The sequence below is a fragment of the Clarias gariepinus genome, chromosome 3 (assembly GCF_024256425.1).
Source record: "Clarias gariepinus isolate MV-2021 ecotype Netherlands chromosome 3, CGAR_prim_01v2, whole genome shotgun sequence".
Classification (NCBI taxonomy): domain Eukaryota; kingdom Metazoa; phylum Chordata; class Actinopteri; order Siluriformes; family Clariidae; genus Clarias; species Clarias gariepinus.
The window spans coordinates 14,899,391-14,926,988 of NC_071102.1; the positions used below are offsets into that span (position 1 = coordinate 14,899,391).

The 27,598-nt window shown below is 39.5% G+C and overlaps 1 protein-coding gene across 2 annotated transcripts in view; it reads left to right on the forward strand.

Moving 5' to 3' along the window:
- The first annotated feature begins 437 nt into the window (after nucleotides 1–437).
- Nucleotides 438–27,598, forward strand: part of dgkza (diacylglycerol kinase, zeta a) — a 99,982-nt gene continuing 72,821 nt past the window's right edge. The window contains exons 1-6 of one of the 2 annotated variants that reach the window (XM_053492220.1): nucleotides 438–576; nucleotides 19,096–19,874; nucleotides 20,121–20,229; nucleotides 22,697–22,792; nucleotides 25,218–25,295; nucleotides 25,373–25,444. In XM_053492220.1, coding sequence (XP_053348195.1) covers nucleotides 19,153–19,874; nucleotides 20,121–20,229; nucleotides 22,697–22,792; nucleotides 25,218–25,295; nucleotides 25,373–25,444 — 1,077 coding nt within the window. In that variant the 5' untranslated portion in view covers nucleotides 438–576; nucleotides 19,096–19,152. The remainder of the gene's footprint in view (nucleotides 577–19,095; nucleotides 19,875–20,120; nucleotides 20,230–22,696; nucleotides 22,793–25,217; nucleotides 25,296–25,372; nucleotides 25,445–27,598) is intronic. The other variant, XM_053492221.1, reaches the window with a different exon arrangement.

Consider the following 27,598-nt stretch of genomic DNA (forward strand, 5'->3'; position numbering starts at 1 on the left):
TAAACTAATACTGCAACATCCTTTCAGATTACTTACAAATATACAGAACAGATGGATTGGACCAAAAACTCAGACACACACCACACCATAGGAGCCTTTTATTGGATGGTGGCGGGTTAGTACAGAAAGCTTGATGCTTCATTTGTTTTTACTTGCAGGTCTTTTATAGCTAGAGACTCATGCTGGGAATTAATTAAGAATATTTCACAGGCATGTGATTTTGCTTTGAAGGGATGCATTTGTTTAAGTGTGTGTGTGTGTGTGTGTGTGTGTATGTGTGTTTGCATGCATTTGTTAGGCTTTGAAATTATTTTCGGTGACAGAAAAAGCATGTGCCATCATGCTCTGATCCTTCCCTCGCACTCTGTCCGTCTCCGTCTCTGTCTCCTCCCTCGGACACGCCCCCTTCAAGTCCCTCAGCGCAGGCCGCCTGCTCTCTGTCACTCGTCTCTTTCTCGCTCGCTCCCTCTCTCTCTCTTTCTCTTTTTCTCTCTCTCTCTCTTCTCTTTGCAAGGACAAAAGTTAAGGAGCTAAGAGACAAGGCGTTACAGATGTCCTCTCTTCTCTGCCAGTCAGGTTGTATTCATCTGAAGCTCCTGTGCTCTCGTGTGATTGTGTACTGATTGTGTATTGTGAGTGCAGTGCTTGGTCTTTAGGCTGCTCCGGGAAAAGAGTTTCTTGCAAAGATAGCAGGGTTGAGAGAGACGCGCGCACAGGCAGCGCCGGCTTGTCTGCAGGGGTACGACTGCTCCGTTTATGTGTCACAGTGTCGCACGTTTGGTGTAGAGCAGTGATGATTCGCATGTGGTCACGTTTTTTGAAAGAGCTCTGTAACACTTCACATATGGGTTCTCTCGTTTCCTTCATCTGTGTTCTTTCTTAGAGAGGACAGGTGTTATGAATTATGATTGAAGAGCTCAGTGTGTACACATTAGGAAAGAGAAGTGGAACGATCGCATAACAAAGAAAGAACTGTTGCATGTCTGGTGCTGAGATTAATGTCATGATTATTTTGCTCAGTTATAATAACAGCATGATTGGTACTCAGGAAGCACATGGTTGGGAATTACTTGTAAATTCTTGAAGTTGAAAAATTTAAACCTGCACATTTCATTATGTAAAGTGTTAAACGGTGTCTGTGTGAACACTTTTTATGATGGTTATTCAGGTTATTTTTTAGCAGTAAATAGAATATGATCAAAGGGTTTGTGTGATCTGATGAACTACCGTAGTATTAACATCCTGCATAACCTGATAAGCTAACATGTAGTTAACCATAAACCTTATCTACGTATGTTAGATTTATTTATTAAATATTTTATTTTTTTATTTTTTGGATGAAAATTGTGCATCTCAATTTCGAGTCATTGTGAAATGTCAACTGCTGAAGCTTGGCTTAGTGGTTAAACCCACTCCAGGTTAACTTACTCATCTTTGCTTTATACTTCATTAATCATCTTCGAATCCGCACAGACATCACATGTTGTTATTGCTGAGACTCGCATTTAATCCTAAAGAAGACATTTAATCCTTATGACATTTAATTTTATGTCTATATGTCTGTCTAGCCAGATGTTTGTCACAGCATCACGCAAAACCGCCTGGACAGAATTTGGTGAAACTTTTGCAGTACAGTGGAACCTTGGATTACGAGCACAATTCGTTCCAGAAGTGGGCTCTTATTCCAAAACACTTGTAAACCAAATCATATTTTCCCATAAGAAATAATAGAAACTGAAATTATTCATTTTACGGCCCTAAAAAATAAATACATAAAATTAATTAACACAAAATATAAAGTAAAAATAGAACAAATTAACCTGTACTTTACCTTTAAAAAGAATCATGACAGAGCAGTGTTTCTGTGTAGAGCAGAGAGAAAGTGTGTGTGTGTGTGTGTGTGTGTGTGTGTGTGTGTGTGTGTGTGTGTGTGTGTGAAGGCGAAAGTAGGAGGGATTTGTGTGTGATTTTATTTTAAATCTATTTATTTATTACAATTTATTACACTTCTTTGCTCGTCTTGCGGAACAATCTCAAATCGTGTTACTCGCAGTCCGAGGTTTCACTGTACTTGGATATCTTCCTGACATTTAACCTGCACCATAAGTGAAATAAAAATGTTATGAACAGTTATGTGCCGGATTCAAGTGAATTATAGCACGCTGGAGTCGTTTTAAACAAAAAAAAAAAAAAAAAAAACTCTTCCCAGTTGTGTTAGACTAATGGCACTTAGTTATTAACCTAGTTAACCCAGTGTAAGTATGTATCCAATGATGTAAACTTTAAAGCACTTTTTGTAAGTCGCTCTGGATAAGAGCGTCTGCCAAATGCCTAAATGTAAATGTTAATGTAAACAACCTTAGTTTTTAACAGATATATTTTTTTGATTCTCATCTGTGATTCTCTGATTACCAAACAGGGAGTGTATTTGGCTGACGATTTAAGATGTACAACTTAGCATAAACAGAGCGTAAGATGCTCAACCTTAATGTTATTTCTTTATATTATTAAGTTAGGTAGAGAGTTCTGAAATAATGTCACTGATTACATTTAAGCTGATCAGTTTATTTTTAGCTGTATAACCTTTAAACTTTCTCTATAAATTCTTTTACCGTACTCACGCTAGTAGATTCTATAAAAAAAATATTTTTGGGGTAGTGATTAAGTAGTAAACTGCAGTAAACTCTCTCTCTCTCTCTATGTCTACTTTTATTGCTGTAATTACATCTGAACAGTCAGACTCTGTTCGTGCATTCAGTCAATAATGGGTTTACTAATACTGCAATGCAAATGCCCCTGCTGAAGCCGAGAGTCAGTTAGATCACATGGAAAAATGACAATGGTGACTGTAGTTACTGTGTCAAGTCCAACCTTGATATACAGTTACAGGTGATTTTGGTTGTTTGGTATGTTGTGTATGTATGGCTGATATTTAATATATATATATATATATATATATATATATATATATATATATATATATATATATATAAGGATGTATAGTACTAAAACCATTTAAGAATAACACTGGAAGTGACATTTAAAGCCATTAAATAATTTGACTCATAAACAAATCATTCCTATGTCTTAAGATACTAAAATGGATCTCTATATCTCTACTCTTATTAAATTCAATTCCAAGCTCATTTACACCAGGGACACTTTGCACAGGCATCAATCCATAGGAGGGGTTATGCAAACTTTCTTTTTTTTTTCCTTTTTATGTCTGAATATCAGGTGCGGAATTTGAATGACATGTTCGAGCACATTTATGTAAAAAAGGGGAAAAGGAATAATGTTTCTTTTCATAATTTGTCTTGTGAACGTCCAGGAATTATTAAAAAACAAAGTTTGCATAATATTTGCATTCAAAAATTATTTATTGGCACATTATAATAATAGGTACAGTCAAAAGCCTGGATACATCTTATGGTTTCATGGTCGTTCCTGATTTCTATTTCTTTCTACATCGTAAAACAATGCTGAAGGCGTCCAAAATACACAATAATCTTCTTAGAACAGTTAATATTGAGATGCGTCTGCTCTGTAAAGCTTCATAACGGCTCCAATCTAAGGTGCTGGTTGTTAATTGGTGATTTCTGAGGCTGGTGACTGTAAATGAACTTCTCCTCTGCAGCAGAGGGATGTTTTGTTCTTACTTTCCTGGGAAGGTCTTCATGAGAGACAGTTTCATCATCATGGTGCTTGATGGGTTTTACAAATGCACTTGACAAAATACTATTCTCGCAAGAACTATTTCAGAAAGGCTGACCTTTATGTCTTACTTTTGTTGTTGTTATTATTTAATTTCCTAATGCAATATGCGTTGTTTTATAGTTTTTGAAATCCAGTATTGTTCCCGGGAAGTTGTAAATAAATTTAAATACTGTATGCGTCCAAACTTTTGACTGGTACTAATATAAGCATAACAGGTTAAGTTCTCTTGTTTCTACAAGAATTACCTTTAGAAAACTGTAAAATCAGTTTATAGTACTATTTTTACATAAAAAGAGAAGCAGAAAAAGTGATTAAGTGAGAAAAAAATTGCTTTATGAGCTCCCGTAAGTTATCCTGACAATCCCAAATTCAAATTGTATTTGTCACATACACAGTCATAAACAATGTGATGATGTGAAATGCCTATATGACCGCTGACCTAAAAAATACAAAAAATAAGAGTTTAAAAGTAATAAAAAAAAAAAAGTTTAAAAGACGATTTTTTCCTCTTTCCCTATTATCCCGTATCAGTGATTCAGTCAATTCTTTGTTAGACGAGTGTAGTCAGTAAATGGCAGTTAAATCGTTATGCACTGTATATGTTTGGATCAGCTGACCACCATCACACCTTGTCAACACGCAAGAAGCTTGATAAACACATGGTAAACCAGACGGAGAGAGTGAGTGTGAGGTGAAAGAGTAAAAGCTAGCTATTTATAGTAAAATGGTTTGCTGACTGCTAAACCTGCTTAGCTAGAGCTAGTGAATGATTTATCCTGGTTGTGGAATTTGTATCCGTATCCAAACATATAACGGCTAACGATTAACTGGGGGGTTAAATAATCAGCACTTAAATACAAAAACAATCAGTGCTTAAATACAAAAGTGACTAAGTGTAAAATAGGTTTTTCATTTTCTCCCTTCATTCCTTTCAGTTAGTGTAGTTAGTGTACCAGTTTGCATCACGCGGAGGCAGATACGCGGATGCCTGAGCCATGAAACACCGCAGTCTGCTCCAAAGCGGAGAGGTTCACCTGTTAGTCACAAACCACAGCAGTCACATCAACATGCACAGCCAAGTCCTTTATTCACATGATGCGTGTAGTATCGAGCAAACGGGAGGAGACACTCATACCAGTTAATATCCTGTGATTGATCATGTGATCAGACTCGGGAGTTAGGCCTGCTGTTAGTATTGTAGAGAACATCAGAACGTTAATCACTTTTTTCTTTTTTTACTTTTTCCCCTTGAATTTTTCAGTAATACAATTTTGGTTTCTGTACATATGTGCAGACACACACACACACACACACACACACACCTTTCACACATGCTGTCAGGAGACATGAAGTTTGAGCTGACCAGAAAGTTTCACTCTGCATCACACACACACACACACACACACACACACACACACACACACACACACACACACACACACAAAATTTACTATGTGATAGGATTGCTTCCTCCTGAGGTGTTTCAGTAAATCAGTACTGTAGCTATATTTACATGAACAATACTGTATTTCTTTAATCCGATTTTAAATTATTCCAGCTTAACTATAAATTTTAATAATATTATGACAAGTGGATCTGTCTGCATTGAATCTTCTGGAACTAGAAAGTAGGGGAGGGAGACCTGAAACTTCAGGAGGGAGACTTCTCTGCTTTGTCTGGACAAAAGATTCAGGTCTCATTTGTGATTGGTTTGATGTTTCTTTGTCAATCAGTGCTCCTTCCTCCGCTATAGACCAGGAGCCAGTGGAAGTGGAAGGTTTAAGTTAGTTTATTTAAACAAGAGAGGTACGATCAGATCAAGGCGTTACATGACTGATATGTATCTACTGAAAGGTTTACTAAAGGTTTATACTCCTCTTATTCTGATTTTATTATTATTTTTTTTTAAACAATGCGTTCCAGTGGGGAGCGGCTCGGGTCAGACCGGTCCGATTATTGTGGTCACATGATGCATGTTTATTCCCATTGGACTGTAATTTTAGTTAAAAACAAAGCCTCATTTCTGTAGCAGTGTAAATGTTTGAATAGTGACACGTCTCTTCCCCTTCCCTATAGTTTTAGGAACAAGCCATTATGAACAATTGTTGCACATCATGCACATGAAAGAGCACACACACACACACACACACACACACACACACACACACACACACACACACACACACACACACACGCTTGTGTATGTACAGTATGTGTACTTTAATGCCAAAATCATTTGCTCGTCTTTCTTCACATGCATATGAACTTGAGTAACATCCAATTCTTAATCTGTTTGTGAGGTTAGACGATGATGTTGGATGAGACGGCCTGGCTCGCAGTCCCCGTTCTAATTGGGTTCTATCGGGTTGACGTCAGGACTTTTTGTATATTGCTTTGTTCACTGGTGCGCAATCATGTTAGAATAGGAACGGACCGTAACCAAACTCTTCCCACAAAGTTGGGAGCATGAAACTGTCTTGGTATGCTGAAGCATTAAGAGTTCCCTTAACTGGAAATAAGGGGTCAAGCCTAAAAACAAGCCCACACCAATTCCAACATGACTACACACATGTGCACAAAGCAAGGTCCATAAAGTCCTGACGTCAACCCGATAGAACATCTTTGGGATGAACTAATGCGGAGACTGCGAGACAGGCCTTCTCGTCCAACATCAGTGTCTGACCTCACAAATGCGCTTCTGGAAGAACGGTTAAAAATTCACATAAACACACTCCTAAACCTTGTGGAATTTGTTTTAATACTAATTTTAATGCTATATGTTATATATTGATAATATGATTACTATTATATTAATATAACATACATCATACTATTTTTCTGTGTGTGTACACACACACATTGACATGCACAGGGACTCTTAATAAGAATTGTTTGTGTTTGTGCGTTTTCAACCTCTGTGAAAACCAATAACCATGGTGGTCTCAGGTTTCTGTTTTTATTAGCAGCAAGCGAGCGAGGTAACTGTGATGACCGTTCAGTATCTTCCATCTCTTCCTTCTTAAAAGAGAAAACTCTATAGTACAGTAAGTGCTGCAGGTTTAAACAGTGAATACGTCTATTTGTTTTTGTAAAGTACTCGTGTGTACAGTACAGTACAGCTCACTGAAAGGTGAGAAGTTCCACAGTGTGTGCTGACATCACTCTTTACTGTAATTTAGTGTTATTCTGATCAAACACAGTAATACTGGAGTGTTTAACTTTGATGTAAATGGTATGGAGGACTATACTGACTATACAGACTTGAAAAAGGGAATGAAACAATGCCTTCTGTAATCTTGATTATATTAAGTAAACAACATACAGTATACAGTTATGAGACGTTTTATAAAATTGCAAGTATGTATCTTTTTGACCAATGCTGTAAAACAATCTGTGAAATGTGGCACAAATCTAAATCACTGTACATGGATGATGTAATCTGTATGTGAAGTGACACATCAAGGTGATGAGGTGATGTTCAGAACCGACCTGAATGTGGAGGAACGTTTTCACTTACAGTAACTGACGGGAAATAATCCGAGCGCTCTGTGTGTGTCCTGAACAAACCGGACCTCTCAGTCTATAGATGTGTCTCGTATACTGTATGCTAAACACACACACACACACACACACACACACACACACACACACACACACACACACACTTGTTTTTTGTCTGCATTAGAGCTAACAAATAGAAACCAGAATGTGATTTAGGAAGTGTGTGTGTAGAAATATAGATCTCGTCAGTGCATGAATTAAACCGCAGCGTGCAGGCTATTTATTTTGGATGAGACAAGTCCACTTTGTAGCCCTGGTTTTGCAGCACAATAAACACAGTCCAATTCATTATTAATTCATCTTCAGTAAGTGCATTGCCCTGGTCACGGTTGCTATAGTCTCAGGCTCAGACGCTCTGCTCGATGGCTGCAACGCTTTTGAAACCTCCCGTCCAATTTTCTACCGAAACAATTTTAACTGTAACACCACAACCAACCAACCAATCAAACAAACAAATAAAATAACAGCTGCACGATAGCTGGGTGCCCAGAACAAACTGATTTATTTATTTATTTTTCATCCATAAGAGGCTCAACATTAACAACAAAGACTTGTGGATTAATGTCTTTGGGTGTATTCTGCTGTTGTGTAGAATGTTTCTCAGTGGTGTACCATACATCAGTGCAAAATTGCGCTCAGCCCTAACATCAAAACCGCTGACAGAAAGGTGTCAGAACTCCCGTTGAAAAGCAAAGGGAAGGTGTCAGCGCTCGTCAGCCTGCTGTGTACGGAGGTGTGGAAGTGCAGACCGGTCAAAGTGCTCTGTGGATGGCGGTAAGTGCGTTACTTACATGGAGGAGGAGATGGAACCAAGATGCACTATAGGAAGAAGGCGAGTCGAAGCCCAGGGCAACGTTCTGCTGGGAAACCTCGGGTCTGGCCAGTCGTGTGGAGGTTATTTTCACACGAACCACCTACTGAAACATTGTTGCTGGGCGAGTTACACCCCATCATAGTGACAGTAACTCCTGGTGGCAGTGGACTCTTTCAGCAGGATAATGAGCCCTGACATGCTGCAAAAATGGTTCAAGAATAGCTTGAGGATCATGGCCGAGTTGTTGACTTACAAATCCTTCCAAATTTCTCAGATCCCAATCCGATCGATCTGTGGGCTGTGCTGGACAAATAAGTCTGATCCAAAGAGGCCCATCTGACAACTTACAGGATGTCCTGAGGCCAGATATACTTTAACACAGATTTTTGGTCAGTTTGAGTGAGTTGTTGATTCAGAATCGATTCACACTTTTTGAATGGGTCGAATGGTCTAAAATTCATGAATTACGTAAAAATTTACCACAGCTTTTGAAGAAAAGACGATCTACTGTAAATCCCTTTTTTCTGCAAATACTTCTATTTTGGCGTCATGGGGGATTAGTGGTTAGCACGGTCATCTTGCACCTCCAGGGTCCGGGTTCGATTGCCACCTCAGAGTCTGTGTGCTTGGAGTTTGCATGTTCTCTGGTGTCCTCCCACAGTCCAAAGGACATGCAGACCAGGTTATTGGCATTCCTGAATTTCCCGTAGTGTGTGAATGAGCGTGTGAATGTTGAGCGAAGGTACTAGCGAAAGTTGGAATTATTACAATGGTAATCACCACTGGCCTCCATGGTTGTAGTTGGACTACAGAGGTTCCTGGATGGACGGACGGACGGACGGACTACAACTTTGGATGGACAGTGGTGCAATACCGCCAACTACTGCAAGAGAAAAACAAGACAATTTACACAGCATTACAGAGTTTCATAGATATTTTTAGTAGATTTTACTAATTTAAAAACAAGTAAGAAATGTAACTGTTTAAAACAAATCAGACGGTAACCATTAGTACTGCTAAAAATCATATCGAATCAGTCCACCAATGAGTCTCAGCTGTACTGTTCAGCCATTTTTCATAGCATGTCAGTACCGGTCAGTGGAATAAAAAAAAAAAAACTGCATCGAGTCCCATCTTTAAAGGTTAGTTAATAGATTAGATTTAAACTGATTGTTTCTGGTGCGTGAAATGATCTCTTATTTGCTGACTTGCTGCACATAGAGGTCTGTGATTGTTAGTTTTAAACTGTCAGTCATCTGCAGTATGAGAGCTGGCTGTGTATCATGACGCAGAGTACACAATTTGAGAGCGAGAGGTGAAGGTGGTGAGATAAAGGGTGTGGTGGATCTAGAGCTCATCATGGGAAACTGCAGCGCGTCTCCACGCAGACCAGATCAGAGCGCCGCATCGAACCCCTTAGCAACTTTACCTCCTGCAACCCCATTCTGTCTGCATGTGGGTGTGTGTGTGGGGGGGTATTATTAGCTGTGTTTGTTCACACATTAAACTTACAACGCAAAGTTACAACGTTCTTACTTTTAGAATGTTTCTGATATTAGCACGCAAATCAAACATGGGTTCTTCTCTGGTGCACACAGACACGCATGCATGAACAACATCCGCACACACACACACACACACACACACACACACACACACACACAGAGCACGTGCATTGTGCCATCGTTGATAATTTGGTTGATAAACTGGAAAATAGGTCTCATCTATTCACCAGAAAAGTGTATTTCCGCTTCTTAAAATGGGATGGTGTTTGTTTTGAGCGTCTGTCTGTCTGTCTGTCCTCCTGTTTGTCTGTCTGTCTGTCTGCGAGATGGGGAAAGCTTTTTACATCTGCAGTATTTTCCTCACATTTAAGAAAAAAAAATAAAAAACTTGTTTCCTGGTGTGACTTTAGAAAATAGGCTGATGTGTCATCTAGTGTCAACCGAAACCAGGAAGTAGTTATTCTCACTTTAAAACTTTAGATGAATCTGTGTGTTAAGAATTCTGAGTAAAAAAAAAAAAATTAAAAAAGTAACAGGCGTTTGTAGATCGAAGTGAAAATAAACGAAAGACTCAATAGAAATCTTGAAGCCGCCTCTCTTCTCCTCAGCACTGCCTCGTTTCTCTCTCAGGAACGTGACCTCTTGCTGCTTTAGCCCAGCTGTGTGTGTGTGTGTGTGTGTGTGTGTGTGTGTGTGTGTGTGTGTGTGTGTGTGTGTGTGGGGGTGTGTGTGTGTGAGTGTGTGTGTGTGTGTGTGTGTGTGTGTGTGTGTGTGTTTTTACCAGACCTCATGCTCTTTAGCGAAGTGAGTCATTTTTTTCAGAAACCTTTATGCCTCGCTTGCTTTAGAAAGTGTGATTACTGAGCTATGAGCTATTAATGTCACTCTGCTTTTGTACTGCAGCTTATTAAAGCTTAATGGAAAATCTCGAAAGAACACAGAACGGATTTTAAAGTCGCCTCGGCAGCCGAATCCAGCTCGCACAGCCTCCAGCAAACACAGAGCGAACGTGTTGATACAAGTTCAGTTACTGTAAGGTTGGAGGAATTAACAGAAGATTCCATTCATCTCTCTCTCTCTCTCTCTCTCTCTCTCTCTCTCTCTCTCAGTTCTGTATTGACCTCTGACCGGTTTCCCAAAATGTACTGGGTGGGAAAATTGGGGTTGCTTGTGTGTGTGTGTGTGTGTGTGTGTGTCTGTCTCTGGAGAGTGACTGTCGGTCCTTTTTGAATTCTTGCCATGAGTTGAACTGTCATAACGCTTCATAAGGAAGTCATACAGTATTTAAAATTTTTCTACTCAATGCACTAAAATATTGTGCTGTGTAAATGAATTCCAGCTTATTTTAGGAACATTGTTTAAATACTTGGATACTTTGGGCCTTTTTATCCCGTGACCGTTTGCACAAAACACATTCAGTCCAAGTAAAACACATTTTTTGTAGCTACTTGTTTATTAAAGTGGTCTGGGTTTATGGGCAACTCAACGAGCTGCACAACTTCATTTTAGAAAGTTTACAAACCTTTTGATGTGCTTTATAAAGTCTGGTAGTTTTGTACTTCAACACGAGTAAAGGAGTTATTATTTAAACTTTTGCCAGAAATATAGAATATACAGTAGAATATGACTTGCTCTATTCTTTTGGGAAAAATGTTGCAGCAGGGACTCGATACTCATCAAACCAGACTTGTGAGCCCATGTGAATCGTGGCCTCTGGGTTTTCTTGTGGTCTTCTGCTGCTGTAGCTCATCTGCTTCGAGGTTCAACGTGCTGTTGATTTTAGAGATGCTCTTCAGCACACCTTGTTTGTAATGAGAAGTTATTCGAGTTACCGTTGCCTTTCTACTGTAAGTTGCTTTTCCCCACTGACTTCTGGAATCAACAAGTTCACACCGTTCTCTGTGAACCCCAGAGGTGGTCGTGTGTAAAAATTACAGATCATCTGTTTCAGAAATCCTCAGATCAAACCGTCTGGCACCAACAACCATGAAACATTCAAAGTCCGTTAAAGTCCATGCCTATGTCTAAATGCACGAGACGAGCTTTTTTCTTTATAAAGGTTTTACCAGCGGTTTTTGTCGCAAAGCAGGATCACTATTTATTCTGCAGATATTTGGATAAAAATATATTAGTAGTATATTAAATATGGTTTCCTACAAATGTTTTCTTTTTTAATTTTGAAACCAGTTATTGGTGGTAGGTTTAAGAACAGATTTATACATTGATATTCAATGTTTTTTTATTTTTATTTTTATAAATATAAACGTTCTTCAAAAGCTCCCAAGATTTCTGAGTTTCTTAAGAAGGAGGGGAAAAAAGTACTGGGTGAAAAAAACAAACATGCAGAGATGGGTGAGACTTCATCTGGGTTAGTGTAAGAAGACTCGGTGCTAGACAGGACGTCTGTTTTTATTTTTATTGATGTATTTATTTAAAGTAAATTAAAAATAATATATATTTTTATTTAATTGGTTTAATTGGTTACACAGGGTGTTTTTATCAAAGTTATTTGTTTATTATTAACTCTCAGTTTAAACCATATTTATGTATAATTTGGTGATTTATAATTCAAGATGATTATGACTGATATAATAATAATAATAATAATAATAATAATAATAACAATAACAATAAAAGAGCGATTACAAAACTGCTAAGTCCTTTAATTTGGATTCAGGCTAATTTAATATTGGTTAGAAACCTAAATCATGAAGTGTTTTGTGTTTTCTACAGCCTAAGCAGAATTTGAGCTTCAGAGAAAATTATAACAGAGGTGACATACCGAATAGTCTGAACTTTCTTTAATCCTCTCTCTCTCTCTCTCTCTCTCTCTCTCTTTCTCTCGCTCTTCCTTTCTCTGTGCCCTCTGCTTACTTTAGGTAAAGACATGGTGAAATGACAGCTGAGACATAAAATATGGACTCTCTTTATTTTAGTAACCTCGCTCTGAGAACACACACACATCCACACACACACACACACTTACCTTTACCCCACATACTGTGTTAGTGTCTGTGCAGTAATAGAGCGGGACGTTGTTTTGATTAAGGACGAGCTTTGTTAAACATCCTCACTGCACGTCCTCTGTTTTCGCCGTTATTAATAAATGTTAATCCATTTTCCGTAGCTTATAATTCTTTATTTATCCTTAAAGGCTGATATATTTCCTCTTTGGAAGTTTAAAGTCACTACAGTTCTACAATGTTGACATGACATGAGTGAACCTTTTGCAAGGTTACAGATGGAAATGAGGCTCGTGTTCAAACTGTTTTGCTGGAATGTTTATATATGGGATAAGTAAAGTAAATAGAACAAAATAAATAGTTTGCGTATTATGTAAGTATTGAAGAAATAAAACACTTCAGGATCCTTATCTTCTTCTTCCTATTGTTTGTCCCACTTTTCTCCATGCTATTGTCCACTTTATCCGATCGAGGGCATCATTAGGAACAGCGCTGGTGAAGCTCATGTCTTCATTGAATTGTTTGAGCCGCCGTCCACGGGGACGGTGTCCATCTGGCCTGAGATCCCGCATTTTCTCTGTTATTGTGGCCAGAGAAGCTGTGTGAATGGCCTTTCACACAGCTTCGTTTGTGACGTGGTCTATCTGTGTGTCCATGAGCCCGAACGTCGGGGAGGGTGTCGCCGTCATGACAGGCCATGGAGCTGAGATATTTATACCGGACGTGCTGTTAGTAATGGAAATGACGTTGTGTCATACCATTCTATCACTGATTATAGTACTGTAACAGCACATCTCATTTATTTATTTATTACATATCCATTTAAAACATGTACCTGTTCAGTGTCACTTACTGTAACTACTGGTCAATATTATTGCTAACTGAAAGTCTTTGAAATTACTCACCATTTATAGATCAGCTGTTCAGTGTTTCTTAGCTCCATAGAATCTTGAAACATATTGCATCTGAATGGGAAGTGCAACAGTTGCCCATTGGGGCAGAAATCTTGTTTACCCATCTCTTATTTCCCATGCTCATCGTATGACATCGTATGACTATTTCCCATGCTCATCGTATTGTTGACTGTACACTGGATGACTATATGTTGTTGACTTCTCAACATAGTAGCTTATAGCATAAGTCAAGTGAAATATAGACCATGCATGCATGCATCCATGCGATTTTGTGCTGTTTATCCTTTTGGGTCTGGGACTCCTTGAATGGTGTGCAACATAGACCCAGTCACACCACTGGTCATCTGGAAAAGTCAGGGCATGTCTTTAAACCGTGGAAGAAAAAAAAAAACCTACCATGCACGAGAAACCTATACAACCCCGGAGGTTTGGGGCAACTGTGTTAACCACTAAACCACCATGCAACCATGTGTAACAGCCTCTCAGATTAATTCTGATGGGTTATTAGTGTTGTCCTGCCACACCAAAATATACTTTATGTAGAGCTGTGAGTCGTAGCTAGACTTAGTTGATTTGATTGCAAAACTTCGGTCCAGAAGGTGGCACTAACCGCCCATAATGAGACTATTTTTCTACAAAAGTTGTTTAAGGAATTTCTTAATCATTTCTATTAGCATTTAATGTTGGTAAGTTTGCTTAAAAATGAAAATCAATTTTGAATCGAAACCACCAACAATTCAAAGAATACAATTTTCCAACAAGATTGATTCTGGGAGATACAGTGGCGTGGTGGTTAGCACTGTCACCTTGCACCTCCAGGATCTGGGTTCGATTCCCACCTCAGGGTCTGTGTTCATGAAGTTTGCATGCTTGGTGTGCTTCCTCCCACAGTCCAAAGACAAGCAGATTAGACTCATTGGCTTTCCTAAACTGCCGGTGGTGTGTGAGTGGGCATTTGATACTGTATGTGTGTCATATGTCCACGGTGTACCCCGCCTCATGCCCTGGGATCAGCTCCAGGCCCCCTCGACCTTGTATACAGGATAAAGCGGTATAGACGATGAGTGAGTGAGATGATGAGAAGATTAATTCAATTAAAAAATAAGAAAGCTCTACTCTCATGAGCAGCTGCGAGTATTGTGTCAAGACACATGAAGTCTACTTTCACGTTACATGAACATTACAGTTCAATTGATTCTGAGTTGTGTATGATATCTTCAAAAAACAAACAGGAAAATTCTGTTTTGATTTTTTACTCAGAGGCCAAAGTTTGTCTGACATCACATACTGAAATATTACACATTTCACCTACATACTCATTTCATCCCAACAGCCTTACCGGTCCGGATAGATATAGAAGATAATATATAATGTATAATAATAATATATATATATATATATATATATATATATATATATATATATACAGTATATATAACGCCTGCCCTACGGCATGAACATGTCACATCCTGTATACAGATAAACATGTATGTTGCACTAAAATTGCACTACTACTGTATGACCAAGGAAACAAAAGTCAAGCGTTTTTTCTGACTCGTATTTTAACCAGATTGAAAAGGGAAACTCATGGTCCTGAGATATAGATACCCTACTTAAATACAGTAGCTCTGCCTTCAAACTTCACTCAGCCAGTGCAAATCTGAACTTTAGTGTAAACCGATTGGAATAGGTTTAGAATCTGATTGCTTTCTTGTAGTCTGAACAGCAAAAAACAGACCGAATCAGATTAAAAAAAAAAAACTGATTTGAACCACTTCTAGGAATTGTATTTTTCTCAGTCTGGATGCTTTCTGGATGTCAGATTTCAAACTGGTTATTACATCACATGCGACCTGATCACATGATCTGGACACGCATTAGTCAGTTAGTCAAGTCTAACTAATTATTTAACAGTGAAAATATCCACCCCGGGGTCAGTTTCACAAACTCATTGGCTATTACGACCAGATGAACTGAACAGCGTATGAAAAAAGATCTACCTTTTTAAAAATGTATTATTATTTTTAAACTGAGCCTGATGGTTTCTGTCTCAGTTTGCTGAATTTGTGCGCATGATTTCTCATCTGATGTGTGAATTTTTGTTCAGTTTCAACGGAAAGAGTTTTCACTGTTTGATTGGGGAAGTGACATCATGGCTTGTTAAAAAAAACAAAAAAGTTTCAGGGTAAGATCACAGTGTTTCAAGATGATTGGAAAGATAATAGAGTGTTTCTGCTCCACTTTCAGTCCGAAATGAAAACACAAACATAGTGTAAATGTAAAGCAGCAGCTTGTTACTCTGTGTGTGTGTGTGTGTGTGTGTGTGTGTGTGTGTGTGTGTGTGTGTGTTGCAGAGGTGTGTACATTAATGTGTGGCTCATTAATGACCCCGTATAAAGCCAAGTATATACTGTACAGAGTCAGGTGGATGATTTTATTGAAACACTAGCGTTAGTGCGCGTTACTGAGGGGAAAAGAGTTTAGAGTTAAAAGATTAAAGTGAAAAATAATCTGATCAGCTTAAATGTCATCAGTGATAATATTATTTCAGGTTGAAGCCCACATACATGTCTGTCTGTCTTTCTGTACGGCAGAACTCTCTGTCTAACTTATTAACACTAAGAAATCAATTTTTGTAAGGTTGAGTATCTTGCGCCTTGTTGAGGGTACTGTAAGTTCTACTTTTTTCATTGTCAGACAAATACACTCCCTGTTCAGTAATTAAATAGTAAATCACAAATGAGAAATTAAAAAAGTTAATCGGATAAAGATGAAGTTTTGACTTAAAATGACTTCAGCGTGTAAAAATATTCACTTTTTGGTGCAGGTGTGTGTTTACATTGAGTAAGTAGCTTATTAGTAGCATATTGTAAATTAGATTAATAAATTCGGCACGTAACTGTTCATAACATTTATGTTGCAGATTAAACTTCAGGTAAATCCCGAAGTACCGACAAAGTTTTATTAAATTCTGTCAGAAATAAGTACTATATATACAGACAGGCAGAAATTTTTCTGATACTGGTTTCAGATCCTCCAACATGTAAAACGAAAAGATATAATCAAAAGAGCGAGTTCTGACCGATGTACAGACAAAACCTTTCTCTTCTTTATATAGAAGATATTATGCGTACATTGTGCTCATATTAAAATAAAATCTTCAAAGGTGTATAATGCGATGTATAAATTACTTAATGAGCAAATATCGACTTTATTATCAATGCTTTAAGTTTTCATCTGACCTACTTTACTAAAGTCATCCTTTAAACAGCTGAACTATCCTTACAGATTCGAAGACGACCATAAAATACAGCCTTTATTTGTTATTTAATGATTGTTTGTTTATAGAGAAGGAGGTGTTTTTTTTTTTTTTTTGCATCACCCCATTTGCTGAAATATATTTATACACGCATGCAGGCGTTAATGTGGTTTGTGTTGATAGCTTCTGTGAGAATATTTGCAGTCTCAAAACCACACAGTGATAGGAGCGTCTCAGCTAACGGTGTGTTTGTGCATCAAATGACCTTTAAGTTAAATATGTGCAGCAGAAAACTGGTCACCAGCGCATCAGAAACTCTGATCTGTACTGAAGATTGGCTTCTAAGTTGCTTATTTGTTTGTGCACACACACACGCATGTACACGTGTACACACACGCACACGCGAGGTATGTTACCGCGAACTAATGCGGCATATTGTGTCGAATGTTTACTCTTCAGGTCTTCAGGGGGTTTCGATATTTTGTCTACCAAAAACACGATCGATATCGATCAAACCGATCTATTAATGGTGATCTATTAATGCACACAAATCAGCTATACCATTAGAAAATCTCTATGTTTTGGGTTCCCATTGTGCCGCCTGGTTGATTCCGTGGCTCCGCGGGGCCTCTGGGGGTGTGCAGTGGTATCTCTGCTGTAGTTGTTGGCTCTGGTGTGGATTGATTTTGTTCGTCTGGTGATTCTTAATGAGCAAATATTGAGAACACTGGGTGTCCTGGTGCCGCTCTTCCTCGGACAGCGTGGATCGGTGATTTGTGCTGCATTTACTTTTTTCTAATAACGGACCGGAAAGGACTGGCTGGTCCAGTCTCTGTGGGCATGGGTGAGTCTTGGGTGACTGATCGTGTCACTAGTTTACTGCAATCAATGTTGTTTACTTCACCTGGCAATGGTCAAAATGTTATGGCTGATCGGTGCATCATATTTGCTTAAACAATAGAACAGTAATGAGGACAATCCTCCAAAGTTTAATATTGTTGATGCCTTAAATAAATGCTTAAAGTCAAAGCTTATAACAGAAACCAATGAAAACAAGCTGCTTGACTGTGCTTAGTTGGATGAGATTTTGTGTCTGCGGATTTATTTAACGGTTATTGAACAAGTCTGGAGTGTCAGTGATGGTCAAGACATAAAAATATAGCTCTGTGACACAGGATTTCACAGGTTTTGTAGTTTCTTGGTAACATGACAAGATGCTTTTTTTTTTGGTCTCAACAACTTGGTTAACATTACACATTTTCAGGGTAGGTCTCTCGCCTGCCATGCGGAAGGCCCGGGTTCGATTCCCAGCCAAACCCCAGCCACTGGATACAGTGCCGGTCTCAAGCCCGGATAAAATGGGAGGGTTGCGTCAGGAAGTGTAAAAACCTGTGCCAAGCTTGTGTGCGGACCGGTGATCCACTGTGGCGACCCCTGATCTCAGTGAAAGACCAAAAACAACACACATTACGCATTAAATCTTTGTTAATTTATGTACTGTAAATGTGTAAAGCTTTTATATAAGACAACACTTCAATACAATGGTTCGATTTATTACAACGTAACAGCCTTGAGTGTTTTATTCCTTAACCTTGTTTTGAATGTACGTTTGTTCACCAAGTCAGTTCAAACATACAGATACACACGTTCACATTCAAGATAACAAAAATCAGCAATACTTTACCATCTGTGTTGTGTAAGATCAAGGAAAAAAAAAAAGAGCATCACCCCTGATTATGTTAGACAGGATTAGTTGTCTGGACCATATATTTAATTAAAAGTTTTTCTTTGAGGAACTAATAAGATGATGTTAATGAGTGACCGTGCTCAGAAACGAGCTGCAGCTCACCATGACTGGAGTCTGTGGAAATCTCAGATTCACAGAGCGGTCATGTTGCACCTGATTATAGTTTAGTCAAATGTTAGGAAACCTGCACTCTGCCGTTCAGATGTCTGTATCAGATAAATCGATCAAGTTTCTCTTGAGGACCTGGAACTGTTCAGTGTGTTTTTTGTGGTTCTTGAGCTTGATGCCCAATGATGTTCAGGCAGCTTTGAGTGATTGGGTGAAGATGGAAATTGAGGTTGGTGGCACACAGGTTTGTGCTGCTTTGGGTGTTTCGCACTGCCAGGACGTGATGCTTTGGGAATGCAAACCTGACCCAGTTTAGGATGACCTTTAACCTCTTGTAACGGTGCTCCTTATTCGAAGGTTTCATTTATTGTACCTCAATGGTGAACAAAACAGATCAATAAAATGTGGCCTTAAAGAGCAGCACTGCATTCCATGTTAGCGTGTGTGTGTGTGTGTGTGTGTGTGTGTGCGCTGTGTGCTGACTGATTCGCTCTCCCCTTCCCACAGAGCCCTCTTTAGGAGGGACCAGTCTTGGTGCATAGCATCCTTTTTACCCTGAGAGCAATGGACACGTTTTTCCGCCGTCATTTCCGGGGGAAATGCCGCGGGGCGGTCAGGCGTCGGCGCACCAGCATGGCAGTGCCTGCAAGCAAAGTGCGGCGACGTTCGAGCGCCGGCCTGCCCTCCGCAGACCTCATGCAGAGACGTCGGTCTAGCGTGCAACTTCAGGCAAATTCCATGGGCCGCAAAAGCATCGACTGCACCCAAAACCCCACAATCCCTCAGAAACATTGCAGCGTTCCCGCTCAGCTGCTCGGCCCGTCCCTTCTGCTGGCCAGCGTCATCCAGATGAGCGAAAAGAAGGAAGTGGATGAAGAAAGTGTGGAAGGAGAGTCCTCCGGCTCAGACTCGCGGAGCAGCAGCAGCTGGGAGGAGCCAGAGGAATCGGAGTTTGAGCTCTGCTCATCGTGGTTAACTCAGAGTCTGTTAATAGCAGATAGTATTCAGCCCCGCCCCTTCATTCGTGCGCCACGCTGTTTACGCCGGAACTCCTCCCACTTGCTTCCAGCCGAGGCCGTGTATCATGGCCCCGGGTACGGGCTGTACGGGCTGTACGGGCATTACCGGAGAAACAGCCAGGCGTGGAGGGCGGTGAACGTGGGGATGGGGCCTGCAAGGGCAGGGAGGCGGAGCTCCGTGGCGGCTCGGGCTTACAGGACGGCCTCGCCCTGGTGGGACGGAATGTACTACAACCCAGAGGCGGACACATGGAGTGGGTTTCTCTCGTATGTGAAGGTTTAAGTATTGTTTGTGGGTGTGTGAAGGGAGTTTGTTGAAGGGTTACTCAGAATATCAAGAACAATCATTTCTGTGTGATGCATCAATTATATTTTATTTGTATTTGTATATATATATATATATATTTTTTTTTGCTTCTTCTTCCCTCTCAAGCATTCGATTGATAATTCATTTCATGTATTTCTGATCTCATCAGCTGATGATCATCTCTTTCTTTCTCTTTGTGTGCGCAGGAAGGCTATAGCTAAGTCAGGGCTCCAGCACCTGCAGTCTCAGCCCAGCAGTTCGCTCCTGGCCAAGTGTGACTCGGACAGAGAGATACGCAGCACCGTGGACTGGAGCGTGAGTAAACACACCACATACACACACACGCACACAGTCAAATGGCATTACAAACAATGAGGTGGACTCTCGTTACCATACACAGTGATGCTTTCTGTCCCCAGGACACTGTGATGTGGAGTCCACCAGTGACTGGTGGTCTGGGAAAATCTGGCCTCAGTGTGGCTGTGTTTTGGCAAATCTGCATTTGACCAAAGCTGGGTTTTTTTCTTGCCTGTAACATACTTTGATGCCTTTGCTTTGATAATCCAGAACACCCAGTTTAACAAACACTGTGGTGTAAACTTTTAGTTTGCATAAAAACGTCAAAGACCTCACTAGCTGAGTTCACACGATGAACAAATCACTTTGATCTAGTTCTTGGATGGTGAGAAACGGACATTAACCCGATCGGTTCAGGCTGTAATCAGACCCAGGATGTAAATGGAATCCTTAAATGCACTAAAGCTGTGCTGATAAAGTACGTTACAACTATTTACAGTACAACATAAAATGTAAAAATGTTGTCTTATGAAGGTTTTTCCTCAGGTCATCATGCTATGGCACAGTGAAGCTGTTTAGCAGTCAGGAACGGACTTCCCTGTTCCTCTGGTCCATTTCGGGCAGTCGGGGCTCTGGTCTACTGATCAAAAGTTCAAGTGTTCAAGCTCTAGCACCATTGCTGGGTCCTTGACCGAGCCGGTTAACCTTGCCACATCATGGCCGACCCTGACCCCCAGCTTTTAACAATGCTTCCCCCAAAAATCTCACTTGCCCACCTTTAGCTTTTAGCACGGCGGACAACATAGTGGCCAGTTGAAGTGTTAAAATGGTTTCGGATACTTTCAGTAGCACTCTTTTACAATTTAAGTCCTGGAATATGAAACAATGATCATTCGCTACATTCGGGTCGTCAGCTGACTTTATTTTATAGCCAAGTACAGTAATGTTGCTGAGTCTGCACACAAGCAATCCAAGCAAACCCAGATCATAACGCTGTCTCCAGAGGCTTGTACAGTGTACACTATGCATGATGGCTGCATCGCGCCTAGATCCGACAGACCACATCATCTTTTTCATTGCTCCAAGGTCCAATCTGTACACTCCCGAGGTATTTTTTTTCTCCCTGATTAGCCTCATTAACAAGTGGTGTGCAATGCTGATTTAATAGAGCAGTGCTTTCTGACTTAGGTCATTTAACTAAGTCTGTAATGTGTCCAGTATATCTGTGCCTTTTAGGTTTGTAGCGAAAATGAAGGAAAAGTATGTTGTTCTGTTTGTTTTTTAAATTAGATTTTACTAATATTAAATATAGTATCAGGTACAATTTGTGTAGTTCACTCACTCTCTTTCATCATCTATACCGCTTTATTCTGTATAGGCTACATGATTGTGGAAACATTACTCCAGGACCAAGCTGCTATATTTATACAACATAAATTAACAATCAGCAATTGGTAATCAATCAGTTGAAATTTTAAGACAAAACAAATTAACAACTTAAATTAACGAAACTATCTAAGTACTATACAAAAGACAACATTACAGTAAGTGTTTGTGCGAAAGCGGAACAAGAGCAGCAACCCGACAACACCACATCGCAATGCAAGGGTATCTGCATGTCTTTGGGCTGTGGAGGGAAACCGCAGAAAACCCACTAGGGACAGGGAGAACGTGGAAACTCCATGGGGTCTAACCCTGGCGGTGCAAGCTGACAGTGCTAACCACTACATCGCCTGAATTTGTGCAGTTTTATAAGGAAATCTGTTGCTTACTTTAACTGAGCATCCTCCAGAGCCAAGCCACAGTCCTTCTGAGGATTTTCTCACACCTGCTTGTTTTTTCATGCGTCAAAACACGAAAGCTTTTTTTTCTGGAAGTCAGAAATGGTTTTTGTATTGACTTAATAATGAAATCATAAACTAAGAAGTTAGCACAAAATAGAAGATACTTATGTATATAAACATATATATATATATATATATATATATATATATATATATATATATATATATATATATATATAATAAAACAACAATACAACATACAATAATATATATATATATAGTGAAGTTTGATTACTGGTTTGATTACTAACTGATGGATTTTACACCACATAGACAATTTGCAGAATGAGCGTTAATGATTACCTCAATACCAGCAGATGATACCATGCAGTGAGATTGTTTCACTGATTACATGGTGCTTTTCACACCTTAGTTCTGTTGAAGCACAACTTAAATCACTGTCTTTAGGGGGAACGACAAGTATTTCTGGACCACACCTGTGAAAATAGCTTTTACACTTAATGATGGAATGTATCAGACAGTCATGAGGACGCAGACAGCTTTGAGTCCAGAATTTATCTCTTGTCCAGAATTTATGTCTTGTTTATAGAAATTGCGAATAACACAAGGCCATTTGTAGAGAGTGCTGTAGTGTAGAGTGTCACTGTATTGATGGATGGAAATTGTGTATTTGTGTGCAGGAGTCAGCGCTGTACGGCGAGCACATCTGGTTCGAGACCAACGTCTCTGGAGATTTTTGTTACGTTGGAGAACAGCACTGCTACGCCAAGACACTGGTGTGTGTGTGTGTGTTTGTGTGTTTCAGCAAATACCACCATCCTAATACATACAGTAATAACAATTAATAACTGTTAACCTTATCTCGGCCTCTATAGTGTGACTTATATTGAAAAGGAAGGAGATTAATTTTGACTGTAGACAGTAACTCAGACCTCTGTGTATGATTGAGTTTCTGAAGCCTAAAATAGATATTCTCACGCAGCTGATATTTCATACATTTGTGAATATTAATTCTCAGCCTCAAACATTTTGTGAAGATTGTACCAGTTTAAGATCTATTTATTATTTAAACAATCTGTCTGGATGATTAATTTGCTAAATTATTTTCATGCTTTTATAAAAAAAAAAAAATTTAAACAAATTTTCTTCAAAAGAAAACCTAGAATCAGAAGTAACACACCGCCCTCTGGTGGTCGTGTTTAAACCTGCACACTTAGAGCTCACTGTAATTATCCTTTTCATTCATTTATTCCTTATATCCTTATATCCCCATATAGCAGCCTTATTATATTATCATCCTTTTTTAAAAAAAAATAAAAAGTAGTAATGTCATATAATGAGGTTTATTTTTTTATACATTTGGTGTGCAAACAAGAATATTTTTTTTTTATAATAATAATAGTATTTGGGTTTTCGGACATGTCTGGAAGAAAGTTATTATAAATTTTATAACAGGGAATTTTATCACTACAGTAATGTGGGAATCACTAAACAAAAATGTAGAACTCTGAAAATAAGCATATTTAGGGCCCAAGCACTATACAGTCGTGGCCAAAAGTTTTGAGAATTACATAAGCAGCAACTTTTCCAATTTCCAATATTTAAGTTTTTATAATAGCAATTTGCATATCCTCCAGAATGTTATGAAGAGTGATCAGATGAATTGCATAGTCCTTCTTTGCCATGAAAATTAACTTAATCCCAAAAAAACGTTTTTCCACTGCATTTCATTGCTGTCATTAAAGGACTTGCTGAGATAATTTCAGTAATCGTCTTGTTAACTCAGGTGAGATCATAACTGTATTCAAATTCAAATTTTATTTGTCACATACACAGATGTCAGGCTGATTGGGTTAGAATGACAGACTTGACATGGTAAAAGGAGGGTGATGCTTGAAATCATTGTTCTTCCATTGTTAACCATGGTAACCTGCAAAGAAACGCGTGCAGCCATCATTGTGTTGCATAAAAATGGCTTCACAGGCAAGGATATTGTGGCTACTAAGATTGCACCTTAATCAACAATTTATAGGATCATCAAGAACTTCAAGGAAAGAGGTTCAATTCTTGTTAAGAAGGCTTCAGGGCGTCCAAGAAAGTCCAGCAAGCGCCAGGATCGTCTCCTAAAGAGGATTCAGCTGCGTGATCGGAGTGCCACCAGTGCAGAGCTTGCTCAGGAATGGCAGCAGACAGGTGTGAGCAGGTGTGGCATCTGCACGCACAATGAGGCGAAGACTTTTGGAAGATGGCCTGGTGTCAAGAAGGGCAGCAAAGAAGCCACTTCTCTCCAAAAAAAAATGTCAGGGACAGATTGATCTCCTACAAAACGTATGGTGAATGGACTGCTGAGGACTGGGGCAAAGTCATATTCTCCGATGAAGCCTCTTTCCGATTGTTTGGGGCATCGAGAAAAAGGCTTGTCCGGAGAAGAAGAAGGTGAGCACTACCATCAGTCCTGTGTCACGCCAACAGTAAAGCATCCTGAGACCATTAATTGTGGGGTTGCTTCTCATCCAAGGGAGTGGGCTCACTCACAGTTTTGCCCAAAAACACAGCCATGAATAAAGTATGGTACCAAACACCCTCCAACAGCAACTTCTTCCAACAATCCAACAACAGTTTGGTGAAGAACAATGCATTTTCCAGCATGATGGAGCACCGTGCCATAAGGTAAAAGTGATAACTAAGTGGCTCGGGGACCAAAACGTTAAAACTTTGGGTCCATGGCCTGGAAACTTCCCAGATCTTAATCCCATTGAGAACTTGTGGTCAATCCTCAAGAGGCGAGTGGACAAACAAAAACCCACTAATTCTGACAAACTCCAAGAAGTGATTATGAAAGAATGGGTTGCTATCAGTCAGGATTTGGCCCAGAAGTTGATTGAGGACATGCCCAGTCGAATTGCAGAGGTCCTGAAAAAGAAGGGCTAACACTGCAAATAATGACTCTCTGCATAAATGTCATGTAATTGTCGATAAAACAATGGTGGTAAAAAAAAAAACGTGGTCCGGGGCCCTCAGATGAGATTTTGCTGCATAGCTCATACACAGTTTCACGTCTGTATGTCATATTTATTTATTTATTAATTTTTCGGCGCAGATGTACAGCCACCTGCGTGATAAAACCCCAGTCTCTCCATCTGTAAAGTAAATCCAGTTTTTACTTATATGTAATTTTTTTATATCCGTTTCTTTCCCTAGCAAAAATCCGTTGCTCGGAAGAAATGTGCTGCTTGCAAGATTGTCGTCCACACCATCTGTATAGAGCAGCTGGAAAAGGTGAGTGTCGCAGCACTAAGCACTGGGGCGTACATGACATCACTACTTCAGTCAACCAATCATATCCCTGCCCTCAGTTATCTCACAGGAAGTCCTCGCTTCCAGCGGAGTGGTTTGATGAGCTGCCACACAAAGATCCATCTTTCAGAGTGAGACCATCACCTCTCTCTGCTTTCTTTCTCTCTCTGTTTCTTTCTCTGATTTTCTATAACACCACAGGGCTGTGGTTCCTGCTTTCCCTGAGTCGCATCCAGAGTACAAGACCAGGCTGGGATTAAAAGATCACTTACTCACACCTGTCAGTCTGTACAGAAACTGAGACAATATACAGTAGTCTGTGAAAATCCATCAGATGTCGCTGTGGCATAGTTCTGGAAAATGGCTAAAACTTAGGCTCAAAATTTTGCAGTCTATGATGATCTTGTACATACAGTAACTTGGCACCAGAATGGGTCAGACAGGTCCGGAGGGCAGAGGGAGTCTGGATCACTGGCAGCTCAGGAACAACGTGTAGCTCGACAGAGAGAGAGGAAAGGAGAGAGAGGGGGAGAGAGGGAAGAAAAAGAGCAGGAGAGAGAGCAGAAGAGAAGAGATGGCAGTTAGGTATGGTCACAGTCATATATTGTATAATTTAAATGTATATTTACTTACTTTAGAGTGCAAGCAGAGACTCGGGCAGGACTAACTATGACAGCATAACTAAAAGGGAAAGCCAGAAGGAAACACAGACATGAGGGCTCCCTAAGATGTAAAGCAAACAATCACCTCACCGTCAACAAACCTGAGTGATCAATGAGAGTGAGGAAGACAGCATCTAAACATACCAGTTCACCATAATACTCTACATCCATGAGTCCCCCAGATCTGCTCCTTTACCTAAGGCTAATCTATTTATAAAAATGCTTGATTAAATAAATAGGTTTTTTTGCCTGGACTTTAACACTGAGACTGTGTTTGAGTCCCGAACATTATTTGGAAGACTATTCCATAATTTCGAGGCTTTGTAAGAAACAGCTCTGCCCCCAGCAGTAGTTTTAGCTGTGAAGTTTCTTATCTTTAATACTTTTTCTTTTAACTGGAGCTACATTATCTAAGGTATAACGGAACGATTCAGTCGCCTGATCGAGTTCTGTGGGGTCAGACGTTGATCTAATCAAAGTTGATAACTCTGAGAGATTACTGATAAAACTCTGTGTGGTAGTTGATGTGAATGTACGTTTAGTACGGTAGCGCGGCACTGTGTGTACTTTTTTTACTATGACACACTTGAATTGAGACAAGATATTGATCTGATATAGCTTTAGACAATGGACTTATACTTAATCTGAAGAACATTATTAAATCTAAAGTGTGACCTGCTTTATGAGTGGGTCCTACTACACACTGATTTACTCCTACTGAGTCCAGTATGGACATAAATGCTTTACGCACAGGGTCTTCTGGATTCTCAAAATGAATATTAAAATCTCCAGAAATTAACGCCTTGTGTACAGAAATTACTAGATTTGAGAGGAAATCGGCCCTGAACTACGCATAAGAACTACGGTGGTCATTTTATATGCTCCATGTACCAATATTACGATAAACTGATTATTATTGTCATTTTTTCATCCACTTTACGGAAGAAGCGTAGACGTGAAAACAAATCATGATCAGAGATTTTATTTAAAAAAAAGGTTTTGCAGTAGAAATCAGAGCTGTGTTTAATAATAAAAGTGAGAGCATTTTTACACACAGTGTGATGAGAGCTTACAGGACTGGGACAAAACAGCTGTGTGGAACGAAAGGTCATGTGATCTGATGAGTTGAGATTGAGCCTAGAGTGTGGAGGCAGTGTTATGATCTGGGGTTCCTTGAATTGCTCAGGTCTAGACTCAGAAACGTTATGTGGCAGTAGAATAAAGTCAGCTGATGCCCTGAATGACCAGGATATACTGTAAGACCTGAGGTTTTTTTCCCTCCCTGATGGCACAGGCTTATTCTAGGACTCAGATTGTACATTTGTGGTTCTTGTCGTAATTAAAACTAAATGCGGTCAAACTAAATATAAGTCTGTATAAAAATGTCACCATGTGATGGGTTTTCCCAAACTACAACTTTCCCGAACTTGTTTTATTCATAATATAATTTTAGTCACAATCACAAACGCAGATAACTTTCAGTTTGTTTTTTTGTGTGTGGTTATGATTTCTGTAGCAATAGCAATGGGGAAAAAATCTATATTTTTAAGTCACTAATGCATTAAAATGGAAACGCTCTAAATTTCAGTGCCATTATCAGTTAAAACATGGATTGTAGTCATG